At 45.2% G+C, this 18,228-nt stretch overlaps 1 protein-coding gene across 2 annotated transcripts in view; it reads left to right on the plus strand.

The window, feature by feature from the left end:
- AMOT (angiomotin) overlaps window positions 1-18,228 on the plus strand; it is a 60,973-nt gene that overhangs the window by 22,268 nt on the left and 20,477 nt on the right. For both annotated transcript variants that reach the window (XM_066559238.1, XM_066559237.1), the window contains exons 2-7: window positions 2,737-2,902; window positions 4,299-5,217; window positions 11,874-12,330; window positions 13,725-13,869; window positions 15,199-15,291; window positions 17,819-17,964. In XM_066559238.1, coding sequence (XP_066415335.1) covers window positions 4,346-5,217; window positions 11,874-12,330; window positions 13,725-13,869; window positions 15,199-15,291; window positions 17,819-17,964 — 1,713 coding nt within the window. In that variant the 5' untranslated portion in view covers window positions 2,737-2,902; window positions 4,299-4,345. The remainder of the gene's footprint in view (window positions 1-2,736; window positions 2,903-4,298; window positions 5,218-11,873; window positions 12,331-13,724; window positions 13,870-15,198; window positions 15,292-17,818; window positions 17,965-18,228) is intronic.

The raw sequence follows: 18,228 nt of genomic DNA on the forward strand, positions 1-18,228 counted from the left end.
ACAGAAATGTGCTGCTTTGGTTCCCTACAGCCTGGCAGTATTATCATTTTAAATTCTTCATTAATCTTCCTTCCTCACGAGGGACTGGCAAGGTTCCTGTGCATAATTACATGATGTTTAAGTCAGAAGCCTCAGCTACTGGGTTTTTACACAATGCCCTGCAAACATGAGGCTTTTCTTTCTTAAATAGTACCTACACTACCCCCATTTTGTGCCCATTCTTGATCTCAGCATGGTGAAGCATTATTTGCAATTCCTGTCTTAGTTCTACCAGTTCTAGGTTCTGATGTTTCCTCCAGAGCTTTTCCCTCAAATTACCAGCAGTAATTTCAGACCAGAGTTTAGAATGAGGTGTAAGATGACAGAGCTGCAATGCTTGGGAGCAAATTGCAAAATTGATTCAGCCTGGGAAATCTCACTGTGGTTGCTTGGATGAGACTTGATCTAAACCTGGATTTTCCACTGGAAAAGGTGTTTCTAGGCTTTGTGGCTATGGAGAGTGCACCATCCAATCCATACAGTTTGGCAGAGTTGTTGGCAGTCTGATTTCAGCCCTATCAATCATAATAGTTGTAGGCTAAACCCCCAAATATGTCTGTTTAAAGTATCTACAGAACCTTCCCGATTTCCTTCCAGCTCTATCATATAACAACTTTTCCAGTGCATCTCACTAATTTCCATCTTTGGCACAGTGAAAACCGAAATTGCTGGAAGAGCCTGACAAGAAAATAGAGTTTGGTGTCCAAATAAATAACACATGGGCTTCAGCACCAATTGTACTGTTCATTTTTGTGTTTTGTTAATAGAAAAGTTAACTCACTGGTTCTGCCAGGAGTTTTCAGCCTGCTCAGAAAGCAGATCCCAGGAATGCTGCCACCCAAGTTAGTTGCACAAGATTTTCTTTGTTAATTAAAAATAATGGGATAAAACTGGAAAAAATAGGCTACCAGTTGGTATTTAAAGAAAGCAGATTTGTTGGCCAGAATATCTTCATATTGAATCTCAGCCCACCTTTTACTTTGGGTTTCCAGGTTGATTTCTAGTTTACACCCACACTAAAATTAGTAGTATTCAGTTCTAGCAAATGTTTTCAGTGTGAACTGTGCCCTCCCTCCATCAGCTCAGCAGAATGAGCTGGTAGTGCTGAGGAGAGAAGCTCTGTGTGTGCAATGGTTCCTGGAGCATTTGAAGGAGTTAAGCATGCACAGATTGGATTTGTCTGTTGAAAAAAAATCTTTAAGGCAGAGAGGCAGAATCTCAAGCTGGATTGTATCTTTGTATTAAAAAAATAAACAATTCCCCCCCACCACCTCCTTAGATTTTTCCAGTTGAGACAAAAGAAATCTTTGGGTGGAAAGGCAGCATCATATTGCATAATAAAAGCCTTTTTATACTCTAATAAAGAGGGTTGCTCAGGGCAGCTTGGTTTAAGAAAAAATTACAAAAAGAAGAGTCAGTGATGATTCTGGTGTGAGGGGGATGAGGAATCCTTAACTTCTGTTGTGCAACACTGGGAAAAGAGGCTAGAAATTGCTCTAGTTATCTGCTATCTTTAATGCCTGCTTTAAAGGTTCTTTACTGCATATTTGCTGGCAGCTGTTTTCAATATATCCCTCTCAAGCTAAGTCACCACTTAAGAATTTGACATTAGCTGCTTTTTTCAACCACCATCTTGAAGTACCACACCACACAACACTGCCTTGTTCTCTCCTTAGATATTGTTCATGTGCCTTGAAATTGCTGTTGACACCTCAAGTATTTAACTTGCAGATCTGAGATAGTTTTTGTTGGGTGTGGATTTGTGCTGTAATAAGTCAGAGACAGAAGTATCCACGTCTGCATTCCTTCACTACATCTGTTCACTTTATTTTTTGCAACATTCCAGGAAATTAAGTTAAATTATACGTATCAATGAATATTTTTAGTTTCACTAGTTCTGTTTTCATTGCCTTTCCTTAAAGTATGAACACACTGAGTGCACAAACACGTTCCACATCTTTTGCATTGCTTTTTCTTTAGGACACCTTCAGTGACTGCTTCTTGTAATGTGCCTAAATACAAATTGTTCTGTATTCTCCTCCTCTCAATGGTTAAAGTTTCTTTACTGCTTCATATTCTGAAGGAAAAAAGTAACGTAATTAAAGAGTGTTTTGGGAATTAGAGCTGTGCTCTGCAATGTATTTCTGGCATAAACTCTTGTCAGTGTCCTTTTCTTCCCCTGACTCTCCCAGTCTGTAAAATAAAGCTAATATTCACAAACTGATCATTCTCACAGTCATTTCTGAGGCACAGTGTGTTGAAGTTTATCAAGCATTTCACAGTGTCACCATCCAGCAGAGGATTTCTGCTGACACAGTTTGAAATACTCAGCACCACTGGCAAAGGAGCCATAAGCACAGGGCATCCTCATCTGTGCTGCAGCTTTCATTCTGAGCAAAAAATAAAACAATGGAGTTAAAGAATTAGCAGGTTTTAATCACTGTTTCACTTGGAGGCACAGATGGGACAAAGCATTACTTGGCAACATTTAATCTTGGAGCAGAAATGGTCATGATTAAAGCAGCAGCTGGAGTAGATTGCTGGGGACACGGGGGTTCATTCATCCTAAAGGGATCAAAATTGTTGGGCTCTGGGAGAAAACAAGAAGCTACAAAAGGAAAATCTGAAATGTGGGCCAAGGTTTATTATTTCGAGGGTCTCATCTACTGATTAAAATGTTTTCAATGCTTTTCTCAGAATTATTTTGGGAGCGAGGAGAGTATCAAGTGATCTGGCCTGCTGAAGAGGAGCCTGAAGCCATCTCTGAGTGGAGATCTTGGGTTTGCAGGAGGAAGGCTGAGTGTGTCCCCCCATGTGGCAGAACTGCTTCTCCTTCCCAGGGAACTGCAAGTGAAGGACAAAGGTATGTGCCACTTCAAACAGCATTTCAAAGGAGTCACATTCCAGGTCGGCTCACAGGGCCTGAATTCCTGCCGTGGTGGGCAGCCTGGAATGAGGTGGATTTTAACTTTCTCTTCATTAAGATTTGCAGGAGGCTTTTGTGTGCTCAGTGGGAGTCCTTGTGTTGCAGGGGTTGGCTGGTCTGAGGGAGCAAACGGGGAGGTTGTGGAGATGCAGCACAAAGCAGACCCTTCAGGCTCCTGGTTCTGCCACAGAACAAACTGTTGGGAACAAGTTACCTTCTGCTAAGGGACAATGTAATACAGAAAAAAGGAGACAAAAGAAAATGCTAGAACACCAACACGTGTTCTGCTGTCAGGGCAGAGCTGCAGCTTGGCCAGCGAGTGAGGCTGAACTCTATTCTGAGCTGTTCTAGCTCAAAAAGAGCTCTGCTTTCAGTTACATGTCTCAAAGGTATCATTAATTTTTGATATTTCAACTCAGGCAAGGCCAGTGGGCCTGAGTTTCCATGACACACTCCTGATTCCACTGGGAGACTGAGCAAAATGCAATTGCTGTTGGTCACTGGCTTAATCTGTACTTAGGATGTGCCTGACATTGGCTCTTTGTGTTTCTCTCATTGGGACACAGTGTTTTTTCCTGCCACTCAGAGGTCTTTTTCTGTTCCTTAGATCAGGCATCTCTTTTTCCTCCCCTTGCATTTGCATGCATTCCGCTGAGGATATTTAGATGTGTGAGCATTTGGTTGCCTTTGTACAGCAGGAAGTTCCCGAGTCCTCACTTGCACCGTGCCTGGGGTTTTCTGCAGCAGGGAGAAGAGGTGCTGATCTCACTCTGGGCGTTTCATAACTCTAAAAACCTGCTGGCTAACTAGATATTAATGAATTGCTTTATCCAAGCCGAGAGATTTCTTTACTTCTTTTGAACCATATTCTATCTCAATGGGCCTCTTTTTTGTTTTTTTCTTTCCCTTGAAACCGACGAGTTGCTGATTTCACACTTCAATCCTTGTCTGCCTACAAATATGGGAAGTGTATTTCACTGTTGGTAACTCCCAAGTATAAAGCAAACAGGTTTCAGGCATTTTTACCATCATCCTGTGAATTCCACGTCTCCTTTTTGCCCGAGATGCTGTCTGAGGTATTTGGCACGCATCCCTACAGCTTGCAGCGGATTGATTTGCCTATAAACTTTCAAGTCACCTTTCATCACCTTTCTGAGGCTTTGCCCCCTGGGCATGCACGTCCTTCTTAGGTCTCCACGGTCCTTGATGACCCCCATTGTTATGGGAACCTTTGGTAATCTAACCTGCTTTTTTTCTGTATTTCAAGCCGTTGCTCCTGAATATCTCTCCCTCGATCCGCTCAGGCGCTAATAACCGTGTCTCCTTTCCTTAGGTCAAGGGCAGCTTTTACATTCCACCCAAAAGGCACCACAGTTTGAGATGAGGAATTCAGAAGAGCAAGCAGCTACGACAGTCTTACAGCGCCTGCTGCAGGAGCAGCTCCGATACGGGAACCCCAATGACAACCGCAACCTTCTGGCCTTACACCAGCAAGCCACAGGCAATGCCCCCCCTTTCAGCAGCACCGGCAGCCCGGCCTCTCAGAACGAAGGGCTGAGCTCCCAGGAGCACCAGCTGGTCACTCATGCTGCCCGCCAGGAGCCCCAGGGCCAGGAGATACAGGTGGACAACAGCATCATGGAGAAGCAGCTCTCACCACGCCTCCAGAACAGCGAGGACCTCCCGACCTACGAGGAGGCCAAGGTGCAGTCGCAGTATTTCCGGGGCCAGCCGCACGCCAGCGTCGGGGCCGCCTTCTACGTCACGGGCGTCACCAACCAGAAGATGAGGACTGAGGGGAGGCCCACGGTGCAGCGGGTGAGCCCGGGGAAGGTGCACCAGGACGAGGGACTGAAGGACCTCAAGCAGGGCCACGTGCGCTCCCTGAGCGAGCGGCTGATGCAGCTGTCCCTGGCCACCAGCGGGGTCAAGGCCCACGCGCCCGTCACCAGCGCGCCGCTGTCCCCGCTGTCCCCGCTCTCTCCCCAGCAGTCCAGCGACCCTTACAAAAATTCTGGCTCCAATGAGTTCTACAAGAACTCGGTGCAGCCCCCTTCCCAGCCCAGCATCAAAGGAATGGAGCAGCGGGGGCCTCCCCCAGAGTACCCTTACAAAAACGTGTCCACCCCGTCTATGAACTGCAAGCCTCAGGACTCGGGGCATTTCTATAGTGACCATCGCGTGAGCCAGCAGGGAAGATCTGATGGGCCTATGATGAGGTATCAGCATCCCCCTGAGTATGGCTCAGTCAGGTAAGAGAGACCTTGAAACAAGCCCTGTGACAGCCATGTAGGGAATGACAATATAAAACTCAGTCCATGAATGACAATGTAAAACTAAAACAGCCACGTAGGGAATGACAATATAAAACTCAGTCCATGAATGACAATGTAAAACTAAAACAGCCACGTAGGGAATGACAGTATAAAACTCCTGAGGCACAAAGACCCCATTTTCATTAAATGGGTGAGATGACGTGTTGTGTTCAGCTGCAGACTGTTTGGAAGGACTGCTACCTGCTTCAGTAGCTGACTAGAGGCCTGATGCTTTTTTACAAAAAAAAAAAGGATCCAAAACAAGCCAGCTTGATTTTATGGTATGGGGAAGTTCAATGCTGAGGCTCCAGAGCCTCACAAAAGCTTTGCTACAAAAGCCAAAGTTATGGTGTGATTCATTGTAGAAACTTGCAGATACTTATTGCAAGACTTAAGTTGTTCTTTAATTACATCAGCCAGACAAAAGATTTTTCTTAAAAGTGCATCACGTAGGAAAGGAGAAAATGAATGAAAGCAATAATGGTGCAGGTAGCAAAAATCACCTCTGAGAGTCCTGTAGAGTTTTCAGAATTTTATTTTCAGTGGACTGAAGTGTAGGAGACGAAAATGGAATATGCTTTGTGCCTCATCCCAGGCTTGCTTATTCAGCTTTTGCCATTTTTCTTCATCATTTGAAATCTCAGCCTGTTCTGGTTCCCTCTAGATAAGGAGCTGGATTTGGCTTGAGCCAAACACTGATGTCCGTGTGGGAAGATGAAGTTTTATTAAGGTGGGCTAAAACCCCAGCTTCACTTTACCTATTCCCATACCATCTCATCCCTGCCTGACACCAGGTGGGATCTGCTGTAATGATTTTGGCCTCATTTTGAAGCTAAAATGGTAATTCAGAGGAGCAATGGGAGGATGTAAATGGAGAGGTCTCTGTGAATTTGTATTTGCACATTTTGAGGGGAGCATGAAGAAACCAGTCAGTATTTGGGAGCAGAGTCTGAGCTTTAGGGAGTTTGAATCTGCTCAGAACCTCCCTAGCCCTATGAGGAGCTATTTTCAGTTTGTCCACCATTGTTTGTGATCTGAAATGACTTCAGCAGCATACAAGCCTGATGAAAAGGCCCTTTGATCTGGCTAAATAAATAATAAAGAGGCCAGGAAAAGGGGAAGTAAAGGGTTTAGGGGGGGTAATGATTGTAGAAGCTCGTTGCAAATGTTTTTGCAAATTCAAAGGCCTCAAACCTCTGTGCACACGGGGCAGGGAAAGAGCTCCTCAGTGGTTCTGCTGCATCAGAAATACTCCTTATATTATATGCAGTGAGATGTAGCCTGCTTGCTGTTCAAGGGAGAGGTATTTGAAAACACGCCAACAGTCAGCTCCTCTAGACAGGGTGATTTTTGTCTGTATTGGATGGATCCTGGCTGCTTTGAAAGAACATGGTGGGGGGAAGGAGGGGGAGGAGAAAGGTTCAGCTGGCAAGGTTTCCAGTAGGGGAAGCAACTGAAATTTGTCTTCAAAGCACTGGGAATCTAATGAGGTTACTTTTTAACCTAAATAGCTGCACAGAGGAGAGGTTTCCTTTGCAGGCAAATGCTGGAGCAGTAGAACAATTGCAAGACTAATCCATAAATTACAGAGCAGCGTAGCAAAGGAAGGCAGCGAGTCCTCTATTCCCCTCCCTCTCCCACATGCTGTAAGAGAAACTGTCATTTAGACAAGAAACCTTCTGTGTTGCTAAAGGTGCAGCTGGGTGATGGTGTGGGGATTTTAAAGGCAAACAGCTCCGGGGAGAGCTTTTGCCTCTCTCCAGGAGCGTCCTTGCAGTCTCCAGTTTTCCTGCACCGCGGCTCAGCCTTTATCGGGATTCATTTGGGTTGGTAAATGTGTGCATTTTTTGAATTGTGCGTCAAGGAAACAAAGCCCCTTCTCTGTGCTCCCGAAGCCACACCCTTTTCTGCGGGTTTTTCCCCTCATTGTTCGGGGGAATTTGAGGGTGACCTAATGATGCGGTTAAATAAAACTCGTTGAGCAAGATAAACATTGGGGAATTCACAGCATTCTCATGCTTCACCCTCCCCAGTCTGGGAAAGGAATGGGCTGTGTGGTAAGTTTAAACCAGTCTGCAAACAGTTTGCCTCACCTGCTCCTGGGCGGTGTAAGTTTGGGAACAGTGTATGTTGGTAATGATGTTGGTTTAATGTAAATACCGGGCATGCCGGAGGCATCTCTGCTGTTATTTGGAAATTTTACAGAAAGTTTAGAAGAGGGCTGGCCACATATGAAGCTCCATTGAGTTCTCTCCCTAATACTTCAGCTACACTTGAGCATTGGTTGTGAAAACAACTCTCCAGTCTAGGAGCAGAGCATGGGTGCCTTGGGTTCCATGTCCTGGGGCTGCTCCTGTGGCAGCACAGCGAGGGCTGGAGCAGCTTTGGGTGCAGAGGAAGCTCCTGTGTGATGCATTTTTGGGTGCAGAGGAAGCCCCTGCCTCATGCATTTCTAGGTGCAGAGGAAGCCCCTGTCTGATACATTTTTGGGTGCAGAGGAAGCTCCTGTCTGATGTAGGTTTGGGTGCAGAGGAGGCTCCTGTCTGATGCATTTTTGGGTGCAGAGAAGCTCCTGTCTGATGTAGGTTTGGGTGCAGAGGAAGCCCCTGTCTGATGCATTTCTAGGTGCAGAGAAGCCCCTGCCTGATGCATTTCTAGGTGCAGAGAAGCCCCTGCCTGATGCATTTCTAGGTGCAGAGGAAGCCCCTGTCTGATACATTTCTAGGTGCAGAGGAAGCTCCTTGTCTCTCTGATCCAAGCGCCATCCTCTGTCTGGAGCCCAAGTGACTGAGCTCCTGCTGTGGTGATTAATCCCATCGACTTCACAGAAAGTTTTTGAGAGGGAGGTCTGCAGAATTTGTCCCATAATTAGCAAATCACCGTGTGCACTGCGTTCCCCTGAGCAGCATCAAAGTGGGGGCTAATCAGGTGTGACTGGGCAGCAGAACAAAAATTCCTGGGTTTGATTTCGGCTGTGTAATGGAGTGGAGCCTGCTCCCTCCCGCGGGCAGCATTTCCTGCTCGGTGCAGGAGGGGAACTGGAGCTTCTTGAACATGAAACAGGCAGGAGAGGCTGGGAAGGCATTAGAAAAAACCTTAACGAGCCAGAGATCTTTCCTGGTCCCTTCATTCTTGGCCTTGCCCACTGTGCTGCTGTGCCACAGACCTTGTGTGTGTCCCTCTGTCCTGGCAGCCTGAGCATCCCATGGCTGCAGAGCTGCCCTCGCTCCCTGGCTCTGCCTTCCTGCCCCAAAAGCTCAGCTCACCCTGCTGCTTGCAGAGCCATAAATCCACGTTTGTACTTGGCCTGTGTGGGGTTCCGTGCCAGAGAGCAGAAATTCCTGCGTGGTGCACAGAGAAGTGGCCCTTAAAGTTATGCTTTCAAACCCAAACACTTGTGGGGATAATTGCTCTGAATTTTGTTTTCCTCCTGCATTTGGTTTTTTCATGTCTCTGTGACACTGAGGCAAATGGAAGGAGATTGTGTAATTTTGTTGTATATGTGTTTTGAGAGTCTACATTTTTTCTGAAGTGGTTGGTTCAGATAAAATTGTGGTTGCTATTGCGGGGTTATCTGAGGACTCATTCTCTCATGAAGGGAATTTTCTGCTACTATTTTATCAGCAATACTGTTAAGTGACACAAATAGTCATTTTTACCTTTACATTTTGCAGTGTAGCATAAAAATCTTGAAAAATCCAAATTGTGTTCGTTTGCCTTTCTAACTCTCTCAACCCAAAATTGCTTTACCAGAGAAATAAATTCTTCATTTCTCTTGCTAATATAAAGAAATCCCAGAGCCAGGTATTTTTTACCCACAAAATGTATGTAAGTATTTTATAAGACAAAATTGTAAGTAGTGGGAATGCCAAAAAGTTCTTTGAATGTGCATGTAAAAGTTTGCATGCAAGATCTTTAAAAGTCTGGTGTCACTGTGAGGTTACTAGGACTTTTTAATGCAATTTTTTAAAAGATGATATTTTTTAAATATAATTTTTTAGGATGTATTAACCCAGCTGTGCTGTCTCATTCTGCTGGGAATATAAATGCATTTGTGACATTTTGGAAGCCCTAATGCTGTTGGTAATGCCATAGAACTTGAGGCTCCGAGCTGTCATGTTCTAGCTTGAGCCCACAAGATTGGTATAATTTCAAAACTATGAGAGGCTTTGGATGTGAGTGCCAAAATGCTGGAATTCTTGGAAATGTATCCTGTTTAGAAATGCTCAGCCATGATTTCCTAGAGTTGCTCTTTACAATAGGTTTAAAAAAAAAGGATCATTACAAGGCACGTCAGTTCCACTGGCCCTTCAGAATGAAAGTGCTGCTGTTGTGTTTCTTTGACCATTATTTTGTTCATCTCATTGGTGCTTAGGATGGCAAGGTTCTGCCACTGGGTCTCTGTTGACAGAATAACAAGATGTTTTTAGTCAAATAGCTCAAAATGTTAACACTGGCATCTAAATCGTCCTCATGAGGCTTTTAAGATTAACTCACTGACACCAGTCTCCCTGAGTAACTGCTCCAGGTTGTTTTCAGACTGGAAAAGAGTGTTTTGTAGGTTGAAAATTGGTTTTTTTGCACTCATGAGGCAGACTGGCGACGTATTTCTTTTTGATCTAACACTGTAGGTCATCACAGATGAAATGTCACAGCAAGGTTATTCCCTAATTGATTACAACATCAAAGCAGAGCTGTGGTGATCGGTAAGGAGTAAACTCAGGGAGATGAGTGGTTTGTGAGGATGCAAAGTTTTAACTCTGCACACAACTGGGTGAGCTGAGAAAGCAGCAGGAAACCACCTGAGACAAACCAGGTGACCTTGAGCATGGCCTGTGATGGTTTTGCCTCATTCTTCATTATGAGAACTGGCAAATGAAGTTAATGAAATCAGTGCAACAATAAGTAGAGCTGCCCCCCTGGGAGGAGAAGAACCAAATTGCTGCTACTAAACGGAACATTCCTGAGGAAATTAATTGCACATCACTCTTCTGCATGACCCCTGAAATCCTCATGCTGCAAATGATCATTTCTGGGGAAATACAGCTCCTGAAATGATGCTGCTGGCAGGGACCACAGTCACCTGAATGTAGAAGGAGAGAAACAGTAGCTAGAGTAGTGATTCTTTGTTTTTTCTTAGTTAACAAAGGCTAGATTTGTTTCCCCATTAAGGAATTTGAACGGGAACTTGGAGGTTTCTCTGCAGGGAAGCAGGGCAATGAGACATGAAGGGCATGATGCTGAAATAGTGAACCCTGTGCTGGGCTGAGAGCTGCTGAACTCCCCTGTGCTGCTGCCAGATGTGAGTAAAGCCCAGATGTGAGTGGTGGGTGCAAGGAGTGATTCCTTCTTTCTTGGAGAGCAGGAAGGCTGGTGCTGAGTGTTTGCACTGGGGCTCAGAATTGTTGTGTGTAACCCTTGAGCTCCCAGCTCAGCTTCCTGCTCGCTGCTGTCAGTTCCTGGTGCTGTGGGCATGCTGTGAGCTGCCTGTCCATCCTCTGCAGGGCAGGAGTCCCTCCTGGGAGCACAGGCAGCCAGGGGGGTACTCTGTAGCAGCTCTGGCCAGGTGGAACAGCAATGTGTGCTTTTCCAGCTGCAGGGCTGAAGGGCATCCCAAAGGGTGGGAGTTTTGTCAGAGCAGCAGGACACGCTGAGCTGCCAGGCTGGGTCTGCCCTGGCCTGAGCTCCATGCTCAAGAAGAGACTGGCTGCAGCATGGAGAGGGAGGGATTTCAACTGTTAGAATCAAGAACATCCAGAGAAGTTAAAGGTTGAATGTTTTTGGAGGAGAAAGCAAATCCTGCCTCCTGAGGTCATCCAAGCATGATAAATCCACACACTCTTCTTACTTGGCTGATGCAGCAGGAGTTGAGCTGGGGATCTCCAGAGCCTGGGAAATGTGAGAGGGTGTAGCTTGGATTTAGTTCTGTGGTGGACTCAGGCAGGTTATAGATTGTTAGATGTGTCTCTGATAGCCTGCAGAGGTTATTGTTAGGAGCAGTAAGCACACCTACTGCAAAGGACAGGGCAGGTTGGAATGAAGTGCTGCTTCTGATTCTTAGACTGGTTTTCAGATCCTTTATTTGTCTCATTTAGCCAAGCTGCAGTTTATTGATTGATATTTCAGAAAGCTCAGATCAGTGATGCTGGAATACTAGCATCAAGCTTAGCAATGCTTTCAACTCTCTATCCTGGCTTGCAGAAGAAAATTAATTGTTTTCTTGATGGCAGATGGCAAATTTAAGGCCAGAACAAAAGAGCCTGTTCCTAGCAGTCCTTAGTTGAGCAGTTCTATCCACAAAGTGTGGAGAAAAGTTACAAAAATAATTTTGGCCAGTAATTGTTGATGAACTTTCTCTTAGTACTTCTGTAAAAAATTAGTTTCTAGGAAACACCTTCATGCCCTTAGAATAAATTTTCTGCTAAAGATTTGATTTTGAAATGCTTTTTAAAAACAGACTTCTAAAATGGAAGAAAGCCTCACTTGAGCCTTTTGTATGGGAAGACCTGTGCATGGGAGCTACACACCTTGTCCCTGGTTTGTGCACCTTGCTCTGCATGACTGTGATGGAGCCTGTGCTCTCTGTTTTCCAGGCAGAACCCAGATGTGCAGCTGCAGTTACAACAGAGACCACCTCACCACCACAGCCCAACTTCTTCCTTGACATCCCTGGGATCTTTGACTTTGCTCCAGTCTCCACCACCCTCTAGGCTGTCCCCATCCCAGCACCAGCAACCTCTGACTCCCAGCCAGGCAGATCCTGGCATTCTGCCCCGGCCCCAGCAGCCTTTCCTGTCCAACCCAGTGCAGCAGGGGGATCTGTACCGACTATGCCAGCCCTTCCTGGGCCCCCAGCAGCAGCAGCAGCAGCAAGGAGACTCCTACTCCATGAGAGCCCAGCAGATCCCTTCCCCCTACCAGCAGGTGCAAGTGGATCCTTTTGCCATCGTGTCCAGGGCCCAGCAAATGGTGGAAATCCTGTCCGAGGAGAACCGGTCCCTGCGGCAGGAGCTGGATGGCTGCTATGAGAAGGTGGCCCGGCTGCAGAAGGTGGGTGGTTGTGCAATTCAGGCATTCTTCTGTCTCTAGTCTAGTCCCTGATTGAATCATTTAACCTGCAAGTGTTGGATTCCTTTGCTGAAGGGATTGATGAGGTACTTTAGAGTCTTTGGTATGCAGATTGATTAGTCTGTATCCTGTGCCTTTGAAGTATTGGCAGAAGATGGAATCAAAGCCTTCAGTTTTCTGCTAACAGTTCATTGACCATGCTCAGAAGCACATCCTCCTCCTCTGCTGCTGAAGGGGCTGACTGCTTGGCTAAGTTAAGGCTTGTCCAGGATAGCAGCAGTTTTCATTTTCCCAAAAAGACTTCAGAGCTGCAGGAAGGGCCTGCTTGGGGTGGCAGGAGACCACAGCCACTCAAGGAGGCACAGGGGACATGGCTACAAAACGGGTTGGCACCACAGTGTGCAGGGCAAGTAGTGCTGCTATGGCTACACTAAAGACATTTGGACTGCAGGACTGGGACTAACACTCCTTTTGTCTCTCTCTCAACACCACACAATTTCCATGAAAACTTAATGTCTTGATTTGGACCCAGCTATTTGCCACCTTTGGCTTTCTGGAACAAGCAGAATAAATGATGCTAAGACATTTAAAAGGAAATACCCCAGTGAGACCCATCATTAACGTGCATGTGTGGAGGTATTTTCATGCTGTCTCACAGAAATAACTTCTTGATGACCAGTGGTTTAAAGCTGGGCAGCAGGTCAGCTTTGCTTTTGCCTTGCAGCTGTGGAAAAGCTGATACTGCTTAGCAATTTAGGACTTTGTGGGCCTTGCTGTACTCTTTGCACTGAGCTGTGTTTGGGGGAATGTGTGGCTGCTTGTCCTTGAGTTCAGGTGACCAGTGTGGCTTTCCACACTCATTATTCCCCATGTTACCTCTTATCAGGGACATGTGTTCGTTTGGTTGTATTTTTTTGGAATGTTTCTGGCCAGGAAATACTTGAGAGAATTGTTTGACAGCTTCCTGATAATGACAGAAGGATACAAATGCACTTCCCTCCACCTCCCTGTTGATCACTTGCTGTAGACAGTGCTGATGGGGTTTGCTATGGTTTGGATCCACACTTCCATAGCAAATCATGCCCAGCAAGGAGAGTTAGGAGAGAATCACCTGCTCTGGATGATCAGAGAAGCTTTACATTAAAGGATAAAGCATATCCTAAAGGAAGGATAAAGCATATTTTATTGCAGAATTATTCAGCCACTGGTATTCTTTCTATAGAGGGATTCATCACAGACCTGAGACTTCCTTTTACTTAGTGTGTAAGTGTAGGTTTCCCTCAATAAAGAACACTTGAGACAAAGTAATCTCCTGTCTGAGACAATGAAATTTGTTAGTGGAAAATAGTAAGTGCTTGTTTTCTCTTCCACTGCAGCTGGAAACAGAAATTCAGCAAGTTTCAGAGGCCTACAAAAACCTAGAGAAATCATCCTCTAAGCGGGATGCCCTGGAAAAAGCCATGAGAAACAAACTGGAAGGAGAAATTCGTAGGCTTCATGATTTCAACAGGGATCTAAGAGGTAATTGAAGTAAAACTTCTGTTCTTCAATGCTGGGGGTTTTTATTGTTATACTTACTTGGCAGGACAGAGTTTTGCTGCAGAATTCAGTGTCTGACATGACTGGAATATGACAGAATACTCAGGTGCATTCAGTAGTCAGAGATTTTAAGCACTTGCTGGAGGAATGGAAAAGACAGGTTTAGGAGAGGGCTGCAGTCTTTCATTTCCAGCCTGTTTCTCATTGACAAGAAACATGTGATAAGCCAAATACCATAAACCAGATGCAAGCCTGGAATTCTCTCATGTCTTATATCCTAGAGACAATTTGTACAATTTGTTCAGTTTACACAAATGGAAAGAGGTTTTGCTGACTGCCTAATCCCACCCCAGGCACGTTCACTTTATTTCCTGTCCAGTGACCCTTTTTGCACTGACATACAAACTGCAGAGTGTCTGTTCTTCCTGAAGGTCTTGTCATTCCTTATCAGTGTAGGCATCTGGTTTTTTGGATCTCCCTTCCTCTTCCAGAGTGAACTGTTTTTGGTGTCTGGTTCTTGCTAAGAGGCTGAGGCAGCCCCATGGCTGGCAGCAGAGTGCTGTTGAGTGGTATTTGACCTTACTGGGGGGAAAAGTTTAAGCATTAGTTTGGAAGGTGGAAATCATCTGCAATTTGAGATTTTTTGAAGGTGCACAAACAGTTGTTTAAACTGTAAGTTTAATTTTTTTTAAGAAAGGCTTCTGATTGTCCTGCATGCTCTCACTGCCTCATGTCTTTTACTAAGACTCACAGAAATTGTTTGCATCCAGGGAGTAAACCCATACATTTCCCAGTACTGTCCACAAAAGCCTGCTTTAAATAATCTTATTCATAATAAAACACAGCATAAACATTTCATTCTAATTTTCACAGACTGATACAAGTTTTTAGCAGCTTGGAGCAGCAGAGCTGTTAAGCTGTTTTTAGGGTTTTACACTATTCCCTCAAGTCAGGTAATTGGACAACAGTAATTTAATCTCCTGTTAAGATTTAGTGGAGAGTTATAAGAGATCTTTTAATTGCATGGTGGGATTTATTTGTGTGGAAAAAATAAAGGTATAAATTGAAAAAATAAACTTCTGTGTTATAGAAGTTTAAAATAATTTCTTTGGAACTTTAACCTTTTTTGTTTCATTGAGTGTATTTCCTTAAGGACATAATTAAAAACATTTCAAAAGTGAGTGCCAACTTCTGATAGGCTGTAGAATTAGCAGATCCATTCCCCCAGCATCAGGAATGCCCTGAGCAGATGTAATTTAATGCTTGAAAGTTGTTAATTATTTCTTTTGCTTGTATTGATTTTTTTTGCAGAACGCATGGAGACAGCCAACAAGCAGCTGGCAGAGAAGGAGTTTGAGGGCTCTGAAGACAATCGGAAAACCATCTCCCAGCTCTTTGCACAAAGTGAGTTTCACAGCCTTTGTGGGTCAGTGGAAAGCTGCAGTCACCTGGGAGGGAGGCCAGTGCAGCAGGTTAATGATCAGCACAGAAATCAGGGCAGTGGCAGCCCAAAGCTGGCAGTGGAGAAAGGAGGAGGGATCCAAGAATTCCTTTTCTGTCAGTATCTAAAGTCCATCTGATGGGATTTATTAGAGATATTGGAGCATAGGTCATTTTCAGTTAAACCATAAAATTAGTGTTTACCCCATAATTTACATATTTTATCCATCTGTTTTATTCCTTGAAAGCTTTGAAATGAAACCTTCCCAAGCCAACAGGAGTCCTGGCATGAGTTAAGGCCAGCAGGAGAGGAGCCTGCTAGGTCTCCTATCTCCTTCCTCTTTAATTTGCCACTGCCCTATCCTGTTGAGCAAAAATAATGGGGATGAACACTCCTGCAGTCTGCTGGGCTGGGTGAGGGTCAGGAATTCTGTCCACAGCAGTGGATTTATCACAAGGCAAACCAAAATGACGGGTGTGAAATGCTGCTTTTCCTTTGTTCTGAAATGTCTTGAGGCTGACGGCGTTGGGCCAACTTTTCTCTCATCCCACAGTGTGCTCCACCCTTCTGACAATGCTCACTTTTCTCCAATTGTTATATAAAAAGGTAGTGCAATAAAATTGCAAAACAGAGTTTTTCTGTGGTGTAATAGACACTGCAGCTACCCTGACAGATTCTGGTGTCCCTCTCTTGTGTCATCTTTTGCTTATTCCTTGTGGTTTGCCTTGCAAGCAAATGGCTGTCAGGGAGTGAATTCCAAACTCCTGGTGGTACTGGGAAGTCTGGGAGTTTAGTTTCTCCTTCTGCTGGTGGACATTGAGGTTCACAGGTGCACCCAGAAACTGGGGAGGTCAAAGCTGTGTGGCCTCTCCTTTTGGATGAACCTGGAAGCCACAGTCCTGCATTTAATCAGTCCCAGCATTTCTAGGGGTGCTGAAGGGACTTGTCAAGTGAAGCAGTTCTCATTTGGAGAAAAGTGTGCAACAAAACCTCCAAAAGCCTCTCTGCAAGCATTTCCAGATTAACAAACAGCCTGGTAGCACTGACTGATACCTGCTGGCACAGTGCCACCCTGTCTCAATGCAGCTCAGTCTCTGCAGTACAGTGCAATGTGCTCACACTGGCAGCAACTCATTCCTGGGTGGAGGAGAAATGCTGGGAGAAGATGGGCAAAAAAAACCCCATCATGTGATGATGACATTTGTCCTTATGTCCTGGGCTGGCCCTGGGCTGGCTCAGGCTTTGCTCTGCAGAGCTCTGGGTGCTGTTGGTGGACAGGTTTGTTTTGCAACCAGTGTGTGGGCTGTGTTGATTCCCTGGCAGAAGGGAATCTTTAGCTACTCTGTGTTGCTAAAGCTTTGCTCCTGGCTCTTTGCTGGCAGAAGAAAAGGAGTAATTGTGGTCCTGTAAATATAGTTATGCACATGCTTGCACAAATGGGCCTGTGTGCTCCATATGCAGTCTGTCCTAACACCCAGCACCTCGTTCCTGTTTTTCAAGCCTTCCACTCCTTGTCCTCATTCCTTTGTCGTGGGATATTGGTTTCTGGAATGCAGTTTCTCTGGTGTCATCAGTGCTGGGTGTAGATCACTCCAGGGAGTATTCTGTGGTTGTGTATGCAGCAAGTGGGTTAATGTTATCTTTGGAGCTGGTTGGCTTGAGCTGGGAATGGCAACATACACAGAGGACATCAGCTCTGTGTTGTGGCTTTGCCTTACACCCTTTGTGATAATTTCTCCAGTCTCCAATTATTTTTATCCTATCTATGTTTTTATGAAGGCAGTGCCCTGTTCCTGCAACACTCAGCATTGCTGCTCCAGCTCTTCCTGGAGAGCAGCAGAAAAGGATGAGCTGCTGTGTTTGGGGTGGCAGGTCTGCTCTGGGAAGGGACAGAACAGATGTATGTGCCTCACTTCTGGCCCAGAGGGTCATTTTTACAGGCAGTAGAGGAGGACTGAGGAGTTCTTACTGCTGATTTGTGATTTGTTTTCTGACTCCTCTGAAGGTATTCCTCTGAGAAAGGACAGAACCCCCTTCCAGTTTGGGGGGTCAGTGTGGAAAAAAGGAACACAAGTTTTTCAGGAGCACCAGTCTGCTATCTCTCTCCCCAGCCTGAGATATTAAAATTACTCAGTTTGTTTTCCACTGCTGAAAGCTCAGAGATGAGGAGGTGCCAAGTTTCACTAACCATCTGTATAATCACAGCAAATTACCTGAGTAACTGTACTCAGTGATGCACCTTCTGTTCCTTCTCACTATCTTTGTGGCACATTGTTGCTTGAAGGTACTCTACTTGTTTTTCAGGATTGCAGGTCCTTCTCTTCCTTGAAAGCCATGTCCTTTTCTTTTCCCTCTTAGCACTAGATTTGCATTCTCTTTCTTGTGAGAAGTCCCATTGCAATCTTCCCTTCACCTCTGGAGTGAAAGGCTCCTGAAAACTGGGCAGAGACCAGTGCTGTGCATTGACAACTATCACTTTTTTATCCATAGACAAGGAAACACAGAGGGAAAAAGAGAAACTGGAAATAGAGCTGGCTGCTGCCCGCTCCACCAACGAGGACCAGCGGAGACACATCGAGATCCGAGACCAGGCCCTGAACAACGCTCAGGCCAAGGTGGTGAAACTGGAGGAGGAGGTAAGAATGCTGAGAAAGAGGAGTCAGGGTAGCTTGTGTGCCAGCAAAAGTGGCTGTGGGAATTGTCTTGTGGAAGTTATAAGGAAATCTGCTTTCTTCCAAGCTGTTTCTATCGGCTTAGCTTTGTGTTGACTAGCTAAACAGATAAGCCACAAATCTCTATTTCCTTGGAAATGCTTCTGTCTAAGCAGCCATATTTTGTTTTCTTTTGGTTTTAACTTGTAAAAGTGGGCTGGAAGTGGAATCTCAGCCCTGGAAACCTGC

The sequence above is a fragment of the Molothrus aeneus genome, chromosome 14 (genome assembly GCF_037042795.1).
Source record: "Molothrus aeneus isolate 106 chromosome 14, BPBGC_Maene_1.0, whole genome shotgun sequence".
Lineage (NCBI taxonomy): Eukaryota > Metazoa > Chordata > Aves > Passeriformes > Icteridae > Molothrus > Molothrus aeneus.